The following is a 17,225-nucleotide window of genomic DNA, read 5'->3' on the forward strand; positions in this document are numbered from 1 at the left end:
CAGCGCACAGGAGTGCAGGATTTAGGAGTGCGCTATGCATAGTGTGCAAACCCAAGCTGAACCCTCCCTCCTTCCTGGCCCAGCTCCACTGAGATTTGGCCCGCGGGCCTTGTGTTTGACATATGTGCCTTCTTAGAGGATAACTGCAACAACTGGACTGATTCAAAGTGACCCAAACTATTGTCTTTGCTTTACCGCATCTAACAGAGGTGCACAGACGGAGTACATTCAGACAGTGCATCTCTTGCGTCATCCCGTTTCTTTACGAGGACATAAGATGTGCCATGTATGTGCTGTCACTGACCTTTGATACTAGAAGAGGATTAACATTTTTTTAAATTGTCCTGAAAAAAGAAAGGTGGATCAGAGTGAAGTAAAGTATAAAGTCAAAATGGATAAATTGACCAGAGCTTTCATAGAATGTAGATAATTTTTTATTACAAGAATTGTTCACTCAATCTTCTCTATAATATATATATTGAAACATACAAAAGGAGAACAAAAAATGGTTTAGAGTCCCTTTATACCATGACAAAAAATCTTTATAGAGGCTTAGCAAGTTAAAGCAGATTTCCTATAGCCAAAATATCATCATCCCTGAAATGTGACCACCAAATTCAAAAAGGTTCACATAGCACCCTCTTCCCAAGCTGCACATATCCACCTTTCCTCCTAAGTGGGAATGTTGGTGATTAGCCTAGTACTGTCACATGGGGGTGGCTGACCCACTGGCTTGTATACTTTCTCAGTCGTTGACCTGGGACAAGTATGCAGATCAAAAAGTTCAGAAGTGCTTAACTGCATACTTGTTTCGGATCAGTGGCACAAATTTTTCAGGATAACCCTGCTATGCACCAGTTTTTCTAGAATATAGAGATCATAGTAGCCCCTTATGTTCCTGTGGTAATGCACTTCTTTCAAGCAAGTCTTTCTCAAGAGCGACATGTGAGTTGCCATTGCCGATCTTCTGAAGATGCTAGTTCTCTAGCTCTTACACTGGCCAACTAATTTCATTTAAAAGAAAAGTATGGCCAAAGCTGGAGGAGCAGAACAGAGAGCAGTGACTAACAGTCACTGCTCGCCGCTCTTTGAAGAACAAGAGCTGAGTAATCAGAGGTCCTGTGATTTCTCAGTCTCAGAGCTGATGGGGGACAGCTGCAGCATCACACCAAAGCTGCAGCACAGAGGTGAGTATGCATGTTGTGTGTATGTTTTTTTTTGTATTCCCATACATCTCTTTTAGGCTGGGTTCACATATGTGTGAATTGGACGCAGGTTTTACCGCATCCAATTCGCATGCCATACAAGTGTGCCTGGCTTGCAATGGAGCCAGTTCACACAGGTCTGGGGCGGCTGCAGTCCATATTCCAAAAGGGTCCAGTGCAGGTGCAAATTCAGACCCGATTCGCATCTGAACCAGTGAACAGGCGCCCCCATGCTGGGAACCGTAGCTGCACATATGTGAGCCTGGCCTTAGAGTGGATCTTCACCCTCCAAATCATCATCCCTCCTTTGGTCCTCTGCATAGCTCTTTTTTTTTTTCCCTTTATTTTTTGTTTTTGTGAAATTTTCCAGCCCCGCCCTTGCAAGTCATTCACCTAGGTGGAAGGTGTGCACTGTTTCCCCTCTGCCTCCCGGGATAGGAACATCACATCCCCCAATAGGCAAAGCCTTTCATTCAGTAAAAGAGGAGGGCCATGTATCATCGAGTGACGTTCAAGCTGTACCCGGAACGGCTGGCAGTCTCTTAACAGGACTGAGCACTGTTAGAAAAGAGGAGGCTCTCCACTGGCTGGGTATCTAAAAAGTTCCTATCTCTCCACCTTGAAGGTAGGGGTTTAATAAAAAAAAATGCAGGGTGGAGAGGGTGAGAAACTTTTTACATTTAAGCTGCTCACTTGGAACAAGTATGTACAACTATAAAAGTTAGGCAACCTTATTTGCATGCTGGTTTAAGTAAAGAAACAGATATAATTGAAACAGCATGGTAAATATGACAGTCACGGAACTAGCATTTTTAGAATGAGAAGTAGCACTGCACTCTAAAATGTCCCTCTGGAAAATATTCCTTTAAGTACCTGGAAAAGTGCTTAGGAATTTGGTTCCAGTAAGACCTCTATAGGGCTAAGCTGACTTGGCTGTAGGAGAATCATTTCAAAGCCGTCAACATAAATAAGGTATGAAGCTGACACCCTTGTGTTCCAGGCAACCAGCAATTCTACTTTTTGACTATGCAGTTTGCTCAATTTGCCTGTTCAATCTGCACGGAAATACACAAATTCCAAAAATTTTAGCTGCTTAGGATGTCCATTATTCCTTATGGCTGTGCAATGCACATCCACCAAACAGGCCACCACTGCTGGAGAGGAGATCAGAGGTTAGCACTGCCCTGTCACAGGCAAGCTAAGGCAGTGGGAGAATGCATTAAAATAATTCAGTTTAATTAGGAGGGTAGTGGGTGGGTCAGATACCAATTTTATTATAATAAATGTACTTGATATAATCTTTTTTTGTGGTTGAACTGATTGGACTTGTTTTTTTTCAACCTGACCAACTATGTAGCTATGTAAATGTACTTTGAATAAATCAGGTCAGGTTTCCACCATTTGTGTCTGTTTGTTCTGTAAACCTTGTACCACAGTTCTCTATGTCCTCTTTTGCCGTAGTATAGCACAGCTTGTTCTTCACAACTGCCAACAAGAATGTGCACAATAGGTGGGAGACATGTTGATTGACATGCACGGCCTGTGCCACATCATATGGGAAAAAGGTACCAAGATCTTTACACATGTCGATATGGTACAGTTAAGCAATTCTAAAAATGTATAAAAAAAAGTAATTGAAACTTGGATTAAAATCGTTAACTTAAACCTAAGTTGAAGCTGAGTAGGCCCTTGTTTGTCCTATTTTTACATTCTTTTAAGCCTCCTTCCAAAAAGTTCCCCCATACCTTTTAATTTTCAGAACAGACTTTCCACCTTAATACTTGGATTGATGATTAAGGAGAAATTTGGTCATTTTTATCCCATATATCTAAAAAACAAATATATAAAGCTGAACCATTGATATTCTTGGCTATACCATGACCAGTCCCAAGATGTAAAAAGAGCCTTGTGAACAGATTTGTTTTTTTAGGAGGACCCCAAGATATTCCGAATCCAGAAATTGTCACCAGTAGGAAAAGTCTGACAGTTGTGTGGTCAAAGCTTAGCCAAGTCTTCAGGGACTTTGGAGCATTCTGACAGCCAAAGAGAGCCCAGCCCCAATGTAAACAAAGGAAATTCTATCCTAAAAGATTAGAGGATCAGCTTGTCCTTGTCCCCAACAAACAGGAATCCATGGAATTTTACAATACTGCCCAGTAGTAGTCTCCTACAACCAGGAGCACAGAGATAGTTGCAGGACTGCAGGTGACCATGGTATAGCTCTTGCTCTGGCTATCAACCCAGGAAGACGGATTTCTCTAGGCCATCTTCCACCTGTAGGTACTCAAGATAGGACTGGAAATACTGGCTCTGATATTGAGGACTGTTCCTTACATATTGGAGGTAATCTGGGGTACCAGGACACACAACATTGTCAGCCAGAAGAACAGAACCGGCTCTCAGCAATCCACATTCCTAGAAAGACAATCAAAGAACAACCCTTAGCAGATATATAGAAACATTCATGAGTAAATTTATTGTATTTTTTTTTTTTAGATCAGTGTTTTTTTTAACTATTGGTTGGAATCAGTGATAAGCTAAGGCATGTTTGGATCCTAGTCCAAACCCAACTTAGCGAGCCCACCAGAAAGTTGTCATCATTCTGTACTGGGCCAATCATGTGCAACCAGTGCTTTCTCAACCCCACATATACACTGGGTGCGTATACATGTGGCTGTGAGGTGGGAAATGCCTCAGCTGCTTATGATTGGCCCAGTACAGTGACAACTTCCTAGTGGGCTTGTTCAGGTGGGTTCAGACAAGGATCAAATACACTTGAGCCTCATTCCTAGTCGGGACCCAAATTGGGTTACAGACGTGTTTCTGTATCAAAATAGCCCAGTTCTCAAAGCATGAAATCGGATATTACTGTTATATGTCAAATAGCCTATAAACAATGTGGTTAACATGTCACAGACAGCTAGCTTTCATAAGATGAAAATGTATAAGCACTCTCATTGATGACCCATGCTGTTATCAGATGTTTGCATATTACAATAAAATAAGTGAAACACGAAAAACAAACCCGTATGATAGACTGCAAAGATAAGATTGTGAGGTGAAGACACGCTGACAGTAATAAAAAAACATCAAAAAGAAAATATAATGGATTGATTTCATGTCACGTCTTTATTAAGTTGTACAGAAATGGTGAAGAATGCCTGCAATGTGTTAGATATGGACTTTATTTTGCCTTTGCCGATGTTTTACTAATAATTTGGGTCCCAGAACAGCAAAATTGTCTTATTTGGGACTTTGGATTCACCAGTTTAAAGGGTATGTTCACCTCACACATTTCCAGAAAAGGCCCTAATGACCACAATATTCTAAATACATTACAATGCTGTGCCCTGTTCCCCAAGCACACACCCACCTCTTCAGCTGCTGACACCATTGTCCTCCCCAATCAGTCCTGCAAAAGGCATGTATTTAGTGCCTCATGCCTGGGCCCAGAAATCCATGTACGAGCACTCCCGGCCTTCCTTTCCCAACTGTGCATGCGCAGTCTGCTCTCTTTCACAGCTCAATGTTTTTGCAACTGTATAAGTCAGCAGACTGTCCATGCACGGATGGAGATGAGGCTGGGAGTACTCAAATGTGAATTTCCTAGGGCCGCTCATTGGGGAAGACAATGGTGTCAAGGATTAGCACCTGTTTGAGGAACAGTGGACAGCATTTTAAGATTTTGGGGACACTGTGGTGCATGGGGGACTTGCCCTTTAGCAACACTGGGGGGGGGGATTTACTAAAACTGGAGAATATCAAATCTAGGGCAGCTCTGCATAGTAACCAATCAGCTTCCAGGTTTTGTCAAAGCGGCTGAAGTTAGAAGCGGATTGGCTACCATACATAGGTGCACCAGATTCTGAGTGCTCCAGTTTTAGTAAATCTCCCCCACTTTCTTTAGATGACGTGGAAATAAATTTTGATCACGGATCAGATAATTACACAAAATCTACCTCTGTATTCTGTGAATAATTAAAGTGCTATTCTATCCAAATTATTTTTTTTGTGGATGAAATGCAGAAAGGTTAAGGCTGGGTTCACACCATCTGTGAAGTTGCGTGCAGAACGGGGTTTGGAGCGTCTCTATTCACCGTTCCAGGTCCGAATTTTTGCCCAAATTCGGACCTGAAACAAATCCACAGACACACAGGACCCTTCTGCAGTGCGCTCCACGGCTGCCCTGGAGATGTGTGAACTGGCTACATTGAGGGCCAGGCACAATCTCCTGTCATGCGAATTGGATGCGGTGAAACACGTATCCAATTCGCATAAGTGTGAACCCAGCCTGAACCTTCTGTCTGTTTTTCTTCTTGCCGTCTGTGATCCTGCTAAAATATTTGCCCGATTAGTCCTGGTACCATGTTCACTAGGACAAAATTCTAGAGACAACAGTCCAAAAATGTCTCACTTCCTGTTGTGTCTCTGGGACAAAAAAAGAACCGTGAGAGAATCTGGCCCTTCTTTCTGACAAAAGGAGGCTTTGTCTGTAGCTACATTTTGGGAACTCTAGAATCAGAAATTACACAGGAAATGTAGACCACAAGTTGACACTGGCACTAACAACTGTGGCATGTCATCATATTATTTACATTTTAAAATGTGATCATCATAAAAGATGATCTTTCATATGGGAAGCGAGGAAGAAGTGAGGAACACTTACAATAACCCACAAATGCAGCATTTGTAAATGGTAAAAGCCATTTTAACTCACCTCCAGCAGTTTGGTGTCTGGGAGATAACTGACTTTCCAGTGGTCTATAAACACCAGGTCAAACGTCTCAATGTCCAGTTTCTTCTTCAACTGAGGGATCAAAATGGAGCTGGAGCCCACCAACAGTTCCACCTATGGCACAAAAAGGGGATAAGATTCTTCTCCCAGCACAAAAGTTTCCCCTGTTGGACTCCTGAATGGTGTTCTTGGAAACTCTGGTGGTGAAATCTCCCTGACAAAATCCCAAGCTCTGTTTCTGGGAGTTTTGAGTGTTCTTGCCCATCTTTTTGTGTGGTCCATCTCCTTCTGCTACATTCTTTGTAGTATAAAATACACAAAAACACAGCAAAGAGAGTGAGTGCCCCTCACAGTGACCACCACTGATGTGCAGAACTAGGAACTCAGCACAGAGATCTCATCCAAAAAATATTAATCTATTAATTAATATTGCTGGCCACAATGAGCGGAGCGGGTGGATTCAGAGCTGACACTGACACAGCCCGCTCTACTCTATGGGTCCTCCAATCTATCCAGATGGCAGGGGACAGATCCCCCTTCTGTTTTTGTTTTGTCAGATTCAAGGTAGGTGGGTGTAAATTGGATACAAGTCTGGTTACATCTGCTGCTCCATAGAGGTGAATAGAGGACCTGACTGTGTTCACCTGAAAAATTACAGGTATTGCCAGCTGTTGCTGTCCCAGGCGGAGTGCAATTGGTATCACTATGCCTGTGACAGGAGCTGGTGCTATACAGGAAGTATCTCCTTATGTGGCTCTGCTCCCTCTGCAGCCATGCTTCTTCTAGCGCCGGTTCCATTCAGAATGCTCATGCTGTGGGATGGTGGGTCAGGAACCCATGATCTAGGCTTGCCAATCCAACATCCCAAAACAGGAGGTCACAGGCCACATCAGAGGGCTCCGCATGTGGCCAGTGGTTGGCCACCTTTGTTGTATCACTTACTCAAGGTCAGTGACTCTATAGCTGGATATACACAGTTTTTTTTTATATTCAGCCACTGGACTGACATCAGGGCCAGATTAAGAAAATCATGGGCATGGTGCTGAGGATTTTGGTGGGGCCTTTTATAAACAATAAATAAATAAAAATGCTAACTATTTTTTGTTATAACAAATTAAATTAAAGAGAGAGGGAGGATGAGAGAGAGAGAGAAAGGGGATGAAAGAGGTATGAGGGGTAAGGGAGGGAGGATGAGAGAGAAAGGGGGGGATGAGAGAAAGAGGATGCACATGAGCATGTGTATGAATGACATCAATGCAGCCTGGCCAAGGCAAATGACGGAAGGCACAGAACCCAGAAGGAAGACCGGGTAAAGATGGAAGTGCCCGGGCCCCGCTGGACTGATCACAGCACAGCACTGGAGGGCTCAGTCTGACAATTTAAGTGTGCCCTAATGTGCTAATATGCTGGGCATACTTGTACATTATGGCATAACCTACCCCAGGGCCTCTAAAAAGTAGTACTGTTAGAAAAGTGTACTACTGCTTTACTATCACCGGAGCCTCTGATGGGGCCCCCTACTGACCCTGTGGCCCTTGGGCAGTGCCTAAGTGTAGAGTTATCAACATTTCAAAAATATTTTCAGGGATGCTTTTTTTACAAGTGCTATATTTAGAGTAGCTGACATACCCCGTGTTCCTCTATACATCACAATAGTAATTACAAAATTAAATAAGTACTAATAATGGGGCAGAACAAATATGAGGACTGTGAGATTTCCTTTAGTTGAACTGACAAAAGTGCCCATTCTAGAGCTGGTAACATTGAGGATATTCAGTATAATTTTAAAGAACAGTTTTTGTGGGTAAGAGGCATAGGGGAGGAGTATGGATGGTATAAAAGTGGGAAGTATGTGCAGGTGAGGGAGAGGAATGTGGAGGGTCTAACAGTGGGCACTATGTACATGAGAGGAGTGCAGAGGGTATGGCAGAAGGCACTATGTACAGGAGAGGAGTGTGAAGGTTAAGACAGTGGGCAGTATGCACAGCAGAGGAGTGTAGAGGGTATGACATTGGGTACTATGTATAAGAGAAGAGTGTGGAGGGTATGACAGTGGGCACTATATACAGGAGAGAAATGTGGAGAGTAGGACAGTAAGCAGTAATTACAGGAAAGGAGTGTGGAGGGAGGGTATGACGGTGGGCACTATGTATAGGAGAGGAGTATGGAGGGTATGACAGTGAGTAGTATGTACAGGAGAGGAGTGTGGAGGGTATGACAGTGGGCACTAGGTATAGGAGAGGAGTGTGGAGGGTATGACAGTGGGCACTATGTATAGGAGAGAAGTGTTGGAAGTATGACAGTGGGCACTATGTATAGGAGAGGAGTGTGGAAGGTATGACAGTGAGTAGTATGTACAAGAGAGGAGTGTGGAGGGTATGACAGTGGGCACTATGTATAGGAGAGAAGTGTTGGAGGTATGACAGTGGGCACTATGTATAGGAGAGGAGTGTGGAAGGTATGACAGTGAGTAGTATGTACAGGAGAGGAGTGTGGAGGGTATGACAGTGGGCATTATGTATAGGAGAGAAGTATTGGAGGTATGACAGTGGGCACTATGTATAGGAGAGGAGTGTGGAGGGTATGACAGTGAGTAGTATGTACAGAGGAGGAGTATGGAGGGTATGCCGGTGGGCACTATGTATAGGAGAGGAGTATGGAGGGTATGGCGGTGGGCACTATGTATAGGAGAGGAGTGTGGAGGGTACAACAGTGGACACTATGTACAGGAGAGAAGTGTATGACAGCGGGCACTATGTACAGGTGAGGAGTGTGTAGGATATGACAGCGGGCGTTATGTATAGGAGAGAAGTGTGGAGGGTATGACAGTGAGCAGTATGTACAGGAGAGAAGTGTGGAGAGTATGACAGTGGGCACTATGTATAGGAGAGAAGTGTGAAGAGTATGACAGTGGGCACTATATATAGGAGAGAAGTGTGGAGAGTATGACAGTCGGCACTATGTATAGGAGAGGAGGATGAAGTAATCTGGGAAGGAAAAATGTAAAGGTTTGTGGAAGGATGTTTAGGGACTGCATAGTGGTTAAGCGGGCCATACATGGATTGAAATTACACCAATTAAGCAGAGACCAGTCATAGTCGATCTATGTATGGGCTAGCTGGTTTTACACAAGTCAGCCTATTAACCGACTTGAGTACAAACAGCCTGTCAGGTTTTCCCCAAAACAATCAGTGCTGCCAGCTATAGTTAGCAACACTAATCATTGTATTCACTGGCAGAACACAATAACACTGCGGGAGTGATTGCCCCATTCGCAGGTCAGCAGGTGAGAGGGTGTGTGGGGACAGGCTGGGGAGAGATACTAGTCAGTCCCTGGGTAGGCACTGGTTAGTATCAGAGCCAGATACACACAGGTTACATACGCCATGATCGTTAGAGCGAGAGCAATAATTCTAGCACTAGACCTCCTCTGTAACTCTAAACATGTAACCTGTAAAAAAATGTAAAGCATGGCTTAGTACACAACAAAACATTGTGCTAACTTTAGTGTTTTTTTATGAATGAAACAGTTTCTTTCCAACATAAAAAGTTGCAAAGACCACCATTTTATTCCATAGGGTGTTGGCTAAAACAATATATAATGCTTGAGGATTCTGAGTAATTTTCTAGCATAAAAAAATTATGATTTTTACATGTAGGAGAGAAGTCTCAGAATGGGCCTGGTTGCCAAGGGGTTAATTATCATAAGTAATATACAAATAATTATTATAAGCTCTGTGAGTTCATCCTCTCAGTCTGCTGCTGAGTGTTCCAGCTTGTATTTATACTGCCGCTCTGTATGTAGCTTTTGACAGGCTGTGCAAGCCGCCCTGTATCTCCAGGAACCATAGATGATAGCAGCCCCATATTTTAACCAGTGCTGGAGAGGGTCTTTAGCTACATACCCCCCAAATATGGTGTCTCTGTGACTCCTGATTGCCGAGCTACAATCCTCGAAGTCATTTTTTTTTTTTTGGGCAAATGGGCCTATTTTGAGAAAGGGGCCTGGAGCTGCAGCTCCAATAGCCCCATGTTAATCCGGCCCTGATTGACATGCAAATCTGATGGATGGTGGAATCCTCTCTGCTGGGACATTTTCAGACAATGGGAACCGCTACTGTCAGAATACACTAATCAGTGGCTTCAGCCTTTGATCGCCAAAAGTTCTCCAGCACAGTGGTTAGCTACTTTAGGGTCATCTGTTTGAATCCCATCCATGACACTACCTGCCTGGAGTTTGCATGTTCTCCCTTGCCTGTGTGTGTTTCCTGGAACATTCCAAAGACATGCTAAAAAATTGGCCCTAGTATGTGTATGTATGAATATGAGTTAGGGGCCTTCGATTGTAAGTTCCTTGAGGGAAGGGACTGATGTGAATGTACAGTGGGTATAGAAAAGAATCACCCCTTTAAAATAAATCACATGGCTTTGCAGCCTGAAATGAAGACAACAATATCACAAATTCTCCACAAATGTGGCTTGTATGGGAGGGTTGCAAGAAAAAAGCCACTCCTCAAGAACGGCCACATACAGTCAAGCCTGAGCTATGCCAAAATACACCTTGACGATTCTGAGGCCACATGGAAAAAGGTGTTATGGTCATATGACACTAAAATTTAATTATTTGGCCTCAACACCAACAATGTGTCTGGTGGAAATCCAATACAGCTCACTATCCAAATAACACAATTCCTACAGTAAAGCAACAGTAAAGGAGGCGGTAATATCCTGTTATGGGGGTGTTTCTCTGCACAGGGAATGGAGCACTTGTCAGGATAGAAGGAAAAATGGATCAAATACCATGAATTTTCGGAGGAAAATCTGCTGCCCCCTGCCAGAAAGTTGTCAATGAGAAGAAAGTTTACCTTCCAACATGACAATGACCCAAAGCACACAGCAAAAATGACCACACAGTGGTTGAAGGAGAAAAAGGTGCATGTTCTTGCACAACCTAGCCAAAGTCCAGACTTAAACCCCATTGAAAATCTGTGGAATCACCTGAAGACTGCAGTCCACAAACTGTCACCATCAAATTTAACTGAACTTGAGCAGTTCTGAAAAGTGGGCAAGTATTGCAAAGTCTAGATGTGCAAATTTGTAGAGACATGTCCCAACAGACTAAAGGCCATTAAAGCTAAAGGGGGGTTCAACAAAATACTCACATTAGGGGGTGATCATTTTTCCAACTCAGTGATTCGGTTTTTAATAGTTTCTTTTTTTTTCTGACATGGTGTCATATCCTTAACTTGGATGCACTGAGCCACAAAACAAACAAAACAAACAAAAACTGTGTGTCTTCATTTCAGGCTGCAAAGCAACACAGTGCGATTATTTTAAAGGGGAGTGACTCTTTTCTATACCCACTGTACAATATACACTACAATGCCAAAAGTATTAGTAGTAGAGACGCCTGCCTTTACACACACATGAACTTTAATGGCATCCCAGTCTTAGTCTGTAGGGTTCAATATTGAGTTGGCCCATCCTTTGCAGCTATAACAGCTTCAACTCTTCTAGGAAGGCTGTCCACAAGGTTCAGGAGTGTGTCTATGGGAATGTTTGACAATTCTTTCAGAAGTGCATTTGTGAGGTCAGGCAATGATGTGGACAAGAAGGCCTGGCTCACAGTCTCCACTGTAATTCATCCCAAAGGTGTTCTATCGGGTTGAGGTCAGGACTCTGTGCAGGCCAGTCAAGTTCCTTTACCCCAAACTCGCTCATCCATGGCTTTATGGACCTTGCTTTGTGCACTGGTATACAGTCATGGTGGAACAGGAAGGGGCCATCCCCAAACTGTTCCCTCAAAGTAAGTTGGGAGCATGAAATTGTCCAAAATGTCTTGGTATGCTGATGCATTAAGAGTTCCCTTCACTGGAACTAAGGAGCCAAGCCCAACCTTTGAAAAACAGCCCCACACCATAATATTCCCTCCACCAAATGATTTGGACCAATGCACAAAGCAAGGTCCATAAAGACATGGATGAGCAAGTTTGGAGTGGAGGAACTTGACTGAGTCCTGACTTCAACCCAATAGAACATCTTTGGGATGAATTAGAGAGGAGACTGCGAGCCAGGCCTTCTCATCCACATCAGTGCCTGACCTCACAAATGCACTTCTGGAAGAATGGTCAAACAGTCCCATAGACACACTCCTAAATCTTGTGGACAGCCTTTCCAGAAGAGTTAAAGCTGTCATAGTTGCAAAGGTTGGACCAGCTCAATATTGAACCCTACAGACTAAGACTGGGATGCAATTAAAGTCCATGTATGTGTAAAAGCAGGTGGCCCAATACTTTTGGTAATATAGGGTATATATAGATGGACAGCGTTACAAAATTTCCTGTCATAAATAATGTCTCTGTGACAGAAACTGACCAACGGATCAAATTCAGTGAAGTGTGTATGGCCATGCACTGATCAAAAATTTGTCTGGTCCCTGCTTTAAGCTGACCAAACACTTTACACAATGGCCAATATTCGCTCAGTGGGCCATGTCAGCCATCTCCTCCATCCCTTGATGGAGCTGGACAAAAAATTGCAGCCAAAAAAGTGGCTGCATCCTTTTTATGGATTTAAAAAAGAATAGAATAAAGAACAAGATTTAGGCAAAAAAATATTTTTTACGCGTTTTCTACTTTTATGCTACAGCTCAGCACTTCATCATTTCTCGCTTAGGCGAGAATGACATTGCGCTCCCTGGTACCCCTGATGACACATGAGAACTACACATGATGTGGTGCAGGGCTTCAGGACCCTGCAGAGATCTTTTGCACATCTGCGCATGTGTTGGGTTTTCCCTGCACATGCGTGCGTAGACACCACATGTATGAAGGACCGGGATCCCATCTAAAACCTACGTTTTCTGTAGCTCCCCCGGAGGGTTTAGGCAGGGTTGCTAGTACATTTACCTGCCAGGTATAGTTGCCTTGGCCAATTGATAGGAGATCAATTGATTCCACCCCAATTCTGGAATTGCTGCACTTCTCTCTTCTGTCACTAGATGGCCGGGTATCTGGTGGCATTAGATAAGACAAGGGCGCTGCAAGGACAGATTAGAAATAGATGGGGTATCTCAGCCAATGGGCCCTTATTTGGTCCCTTGGCTTGCTGGGAGAGCCTATTTATAATTTCGGTGAGGCTAGGTGATTGGGGTTCTGTGCCACCTGGACGGCTGTCTGGGTGGACATGTGTTGTATTGCTCGGGCTGCTAGGCCAAAATCTGAGGCCTATCCTGGGGATTTCTGGCTGCTAGCCTGTCTGAGGGCCTATCTAGAAGCAAGACAGCAGAGCAGGGTTGGGACTGCAGCTTGCAGTCCAACCAAAAGTGACTGTTCTGCCGGCGGGAGAACCTGACAAGGTAGGAGGTAGAGGGGAATCGGTCGCCATTAAGGGACCATCCACCTTGTTACCAGGGACCACCATGAGTAACTGAAGCAAGTACCAAAGCAGTATTCTCACCAACCGGGAACGGTGAAGAATTGGGAAACTTCAGCAGTTTTCCAGTCAGGGACCCAGCCAGCGGAGGTGACGCTTGCAGAGCAGCCTTGTGTGCCAAGCCAGGGACCGAGCAAGCCAGTGGGGTGACACTTGAGGAGTATCTGGAGTGCCAATCTAGGGACCCAGCAGGGACACGGGGGTGACGCTTGAGGAAGATAATCAGTGAGAAGAGATTGGAAGAGCTCAGGAGATCCAGTGGAAGTGGATCTAGGTGATAGACTGGGAGCTCAGTTGAGTGAAGATCTAAAAAGCAGATTGTGGAAGTGAAAGAGTTAATTGCAACCTTTGTTAGAAACTGTTTAAGATTGTTGCCATAGGAGACAGCGTGCAGATATGGTGTCCGCCTGGGTGCCTTTTCCTCATAGCTGTCTACCGATAGAAATCTTGGAGTCTGCTAATTAACATTGCAACTACTAAAGGGTGTCCTGGCCCTAATCCTTTCTCCCCCGTTCTGTTCAAGAGAAAATAAAATCTCTTTTGCATTCAAGAAGTGTCTGGTACCCATGAATCTACCTTGCATTGTACCCACCATGCCTCATAACCCACTCTACAAAGAAGGATGTCAGCTCTCCCTGACACTGGAGGTCACCATTAGGCCTCTAGGGGTCGGGCACCTTGCTACATTTCTCATAAATGTATTTTGCTTTATGTCAGATTTCAGAGTAAGCATCATTTTTGTTAAAAAACAAAAAAACAAAAACCAAAAACACGCTTTCAGAAAATGTTATAGCCATGAATTAGCCAATAATTATTTGCGGCTACTTTTGTATCATAGTGTCCATTGTAGCCGACATCCTCCAGCACAGAAGATTCTTCCATTAGAGAGTAATGTCCCTCATTTCCTATACAGATTATTAACCCAGAAATTCTCCCCTCTGAGCAGTCACATGAACCGCATTCTCATGGTACAAAGAGCCATAGCAATCTGAGAAGTCATCTGTGGATAATTGTAGACTTTTTCGCTCAGCTACAGATTTCTTTTTTGCTTCAAGCTAAGTCAGTTCTTGAAACTAGTCCAAGGCAATCTTTGGCTACAGCTTCCACCGTGTAGCTGACAAACCTCCTTATTGTTTTGTCATAGGTTAGTCACCCGCCAACTGCAAAACAGTAGTTAATGGTGGTCTGTTTATTGGCATGACAGTTGAGGTGACAAGCTGGGCCTTTCTCCAAGAAGCAAGCCTATAGTAAGGATATTTCCTAAGATTCTGAGCTTTGATATATGGGCATTATTGAAAATGTTGATTATAGCAACATTAATTAAAAATAAGTGATGTATTTTAAAATTAGGCATGAAAAAAACAAGTTTAATGTATTTGTCTTATTTTTTGTAAAATTCTTCAACATAAAACAACCCCTCTAAACTCAGTTCCCCCTCACTTTGCATAATGCGTGTTAAATGCAAGTTTAAAGGCCATTGCTGCATGCACATTGATGCATTAGTCCTAAATGATGATTTCCAATGGACAACCATCAGAGAAAAATTTTCTAGCAAGCTGAACAATCTTCTTAACTGAGATCCTGCATTTTTATCAATTATTAATATTTACCTAAACCCCAACAATGATTTTTCTCTTATTTGCTTCCTTAGAGCCGGTTCACACAGCGGGCGATGCGAGGCGACACGACTCGCCTCGCCTCGCTCTCGCAAGTCGCCCCCGTTCTGTACAATGGAACCGTTCTGAGAGGAGCGACTCGAGTCGCTCCGACTCAGAAAAAAGGTTCCTGTACTACTTTTGGGCGACCTCGGGGCGACTTGCATTGACTTCTATACAGAAGTCATTTGCAAGTCGCCGCTGAGGCCGCGGCAGGTCGCGGCGAGGCAAGTCGGAGTCGCCTCGCCTGCAGTGTGAACCGGCCCTTACAGTTTGTTTAGTACACTGCATGTTCCTATAGTATAGTAGGTTAGAAACAAAATTTAAAGAAAAGTATAGTTTTTTTTTCTCAATGCACACATATTTTGGGTTATTTATATACACTCAAGCTCCAGAAGATTTAACCCCCACCCCAACCAGGGCATTTTTTGCAATACGGCACTTCGGTACTTTAACTGACAATTACGTATTACGTGGCCGTGCGACGATGTACCTAAACAAAATGTATGTCCTTTTTTCCCTACAAATACTGCTTTCTTTTGGTAGTATTTGATCATCTCTGCAGTTTATTTTTGTGCTATAAACAAAAAAAAGAACAATAATTTTGAAAAAAAATAAAATATTTTTTTTTACTTTCTGCTATAAAACACATCCAATCATTTTTTTTTTTAAATCTAATTTCTTCATCAATTTAAGCCAATATGTATTCTGCTACATATTTTTGGTAACAAAAAAAATTCCAACTGACACCAGTGGCATTACCAGTGGGGGCCAGTGACAATATTACAGTGATCAGTGCTAAAAAAAATACACTGTCACTGTACTAATGACACCTGGCTGGGAAGGGGTTAGCATCATGGGTGGTCAAAGGGTTAACTGTGTGCCTAGCTGGTGTTTTACTGTAGTAGGGGAGGTGCTTTTACTAGAGGAAGGCATAGATCCATGTTCCTGCTTTGCAGGAACACAGGATCCTTGCCTTCGACACTGACAGACAGATCCCCGCTCTGCCTGTGAACTAAAGGATCAGCAGGTGCCAGCGGACATCAGGTCAGTGGGACCCGCTGATCAGCTCCCGTTGTGTAGGATCACAGCAGGAGCAAGCCGCCACCGAAGCACACTCGCACCCAATACCCAGAAGTGCAGCATCATGTACACTCGTGATCCTGCCCACCCTGTAGCAGTAAAATGGTCAGCAAGTGGATATAGTGTTTACTCTGAAATATCATTTATGTGACTTTCACAATTTACAGCTGTCTTTTTTGTTATTGTATTAAAATGTTGAGATTTGTAGCTACAGTTATTCAGCATCACAACTGCTATGAGATGATATTATTTCACAGGAAGTGTACTGTTTTTACTGAGAGAGTCAAGGCAGACCTTCACAGCCATAGTGTAGCATTGCTAAGCAGAACCAGTTTACATAATGTGCCAATATGTCTGCCCCCTGTACATATATAATTACAAACTATATACAGAAATAGGATTTCTTAAAATAATAACATCTTTTGAGGAGTATATTTACAGCAACCTGCTCTGTTTTACTTATTTATCTAAAAAGTATTCAAAAGACTCTGCATTCCCTTTATTATGGCTGCAATGAGAAACAGACATTTTTCTATATATCTATAGATATGCTTTGCTGGTTCCCATGTGAACATGCTTGCACTCTATAGATGGGGAAAATTAAAGACAGTCTCTCCTGAGAAAATTATATTGTCATCCACTGCTGGATGTGTTTTGTTCTTATGAATATTCTGATCCCCTTGTAATAAACACCAACATTGGAGGTCTCACCTTGCAGGTCCCTTCCGAAATCGGATGAAATGGACTACCTACTGGGAATAAGGGTCTCTCCTTGCAGGTCCCTTCCAGAATCTTTTCAAACAGGCTACCAGTAATAAATGTCTCACCTGGAAAGGTCCCTTCCGGAATCTTTTCAAACAAGCTTCTAGTAATGAAGGCCTCACCTTGCAGGTCAGTTCTAGAATCTCTTCAAAATGGGCTAATAGCAATAAAGGTCTAACCTTGGAGGCCTCATCCAGAATTTGACAGCATGAGTTTATGAGCCAGATCGGGACCGAGAGCCAGATACAAGCTGCTGGAGTCCTGTCATCTCTTTTACACAGTTCTCACCTGGTCAAACCTGCATGTGCAGACTGAAGACCCAGACACACACTACCAACTTATCATGAAAAC

The 17,225-nt window shown here is 43.3% G+C and overlaps 1 protein-coding gene across 3 annotated transcripts in view; it reads right to left on the reverse strand.

The window, feature by feature from the left end:
• Positions 1-411: 411 nt before the first annotated feature.
• Positions 412-17,225, reverse strand: part of LOC143974777 (catechol O-methyltransferase A-like) — a 47,079-nt gene continuing 30,265 nt past the window's right edge. For all 3 annotated transcript variants that reach the window (XM_077476527.1, XM_077476511.1, XM_077476519.1), the window contains 2 exons: positions 5,923-6,054; positions 412-3,620 (listed from right to left, as the gene is read on the reverse strand). In XM_077476527.1, coding sequence (XP_077332653.1) covers positions 3,441-3,620; positions 5,923-6,054 — 312 coding nt within the window. In that variant the 3' untranslated portion in view covers positions 412-3,440. The remainder of the gene's footprint in view (positions 3,621-5,922; positions 6,055-17,225) is intronic.

Source organism: Lithobates pipiens, unplaced genomic scaffold (assembly GCF_037356315.1).
Source record: "Lithobates pipiens isolate NorthernLeopardFrog02 unplaced genomic scaffold, aLitPip1_a1.2 Scaffold_1, whole genome shotgun sequence".
Taxonomy (NCBI): domain Eukaryota; kingdom Metazoa; phylum Chordata; class Amphibia; order Anura; family Ranidae; genus Lithobates; species Lithobates pipiens.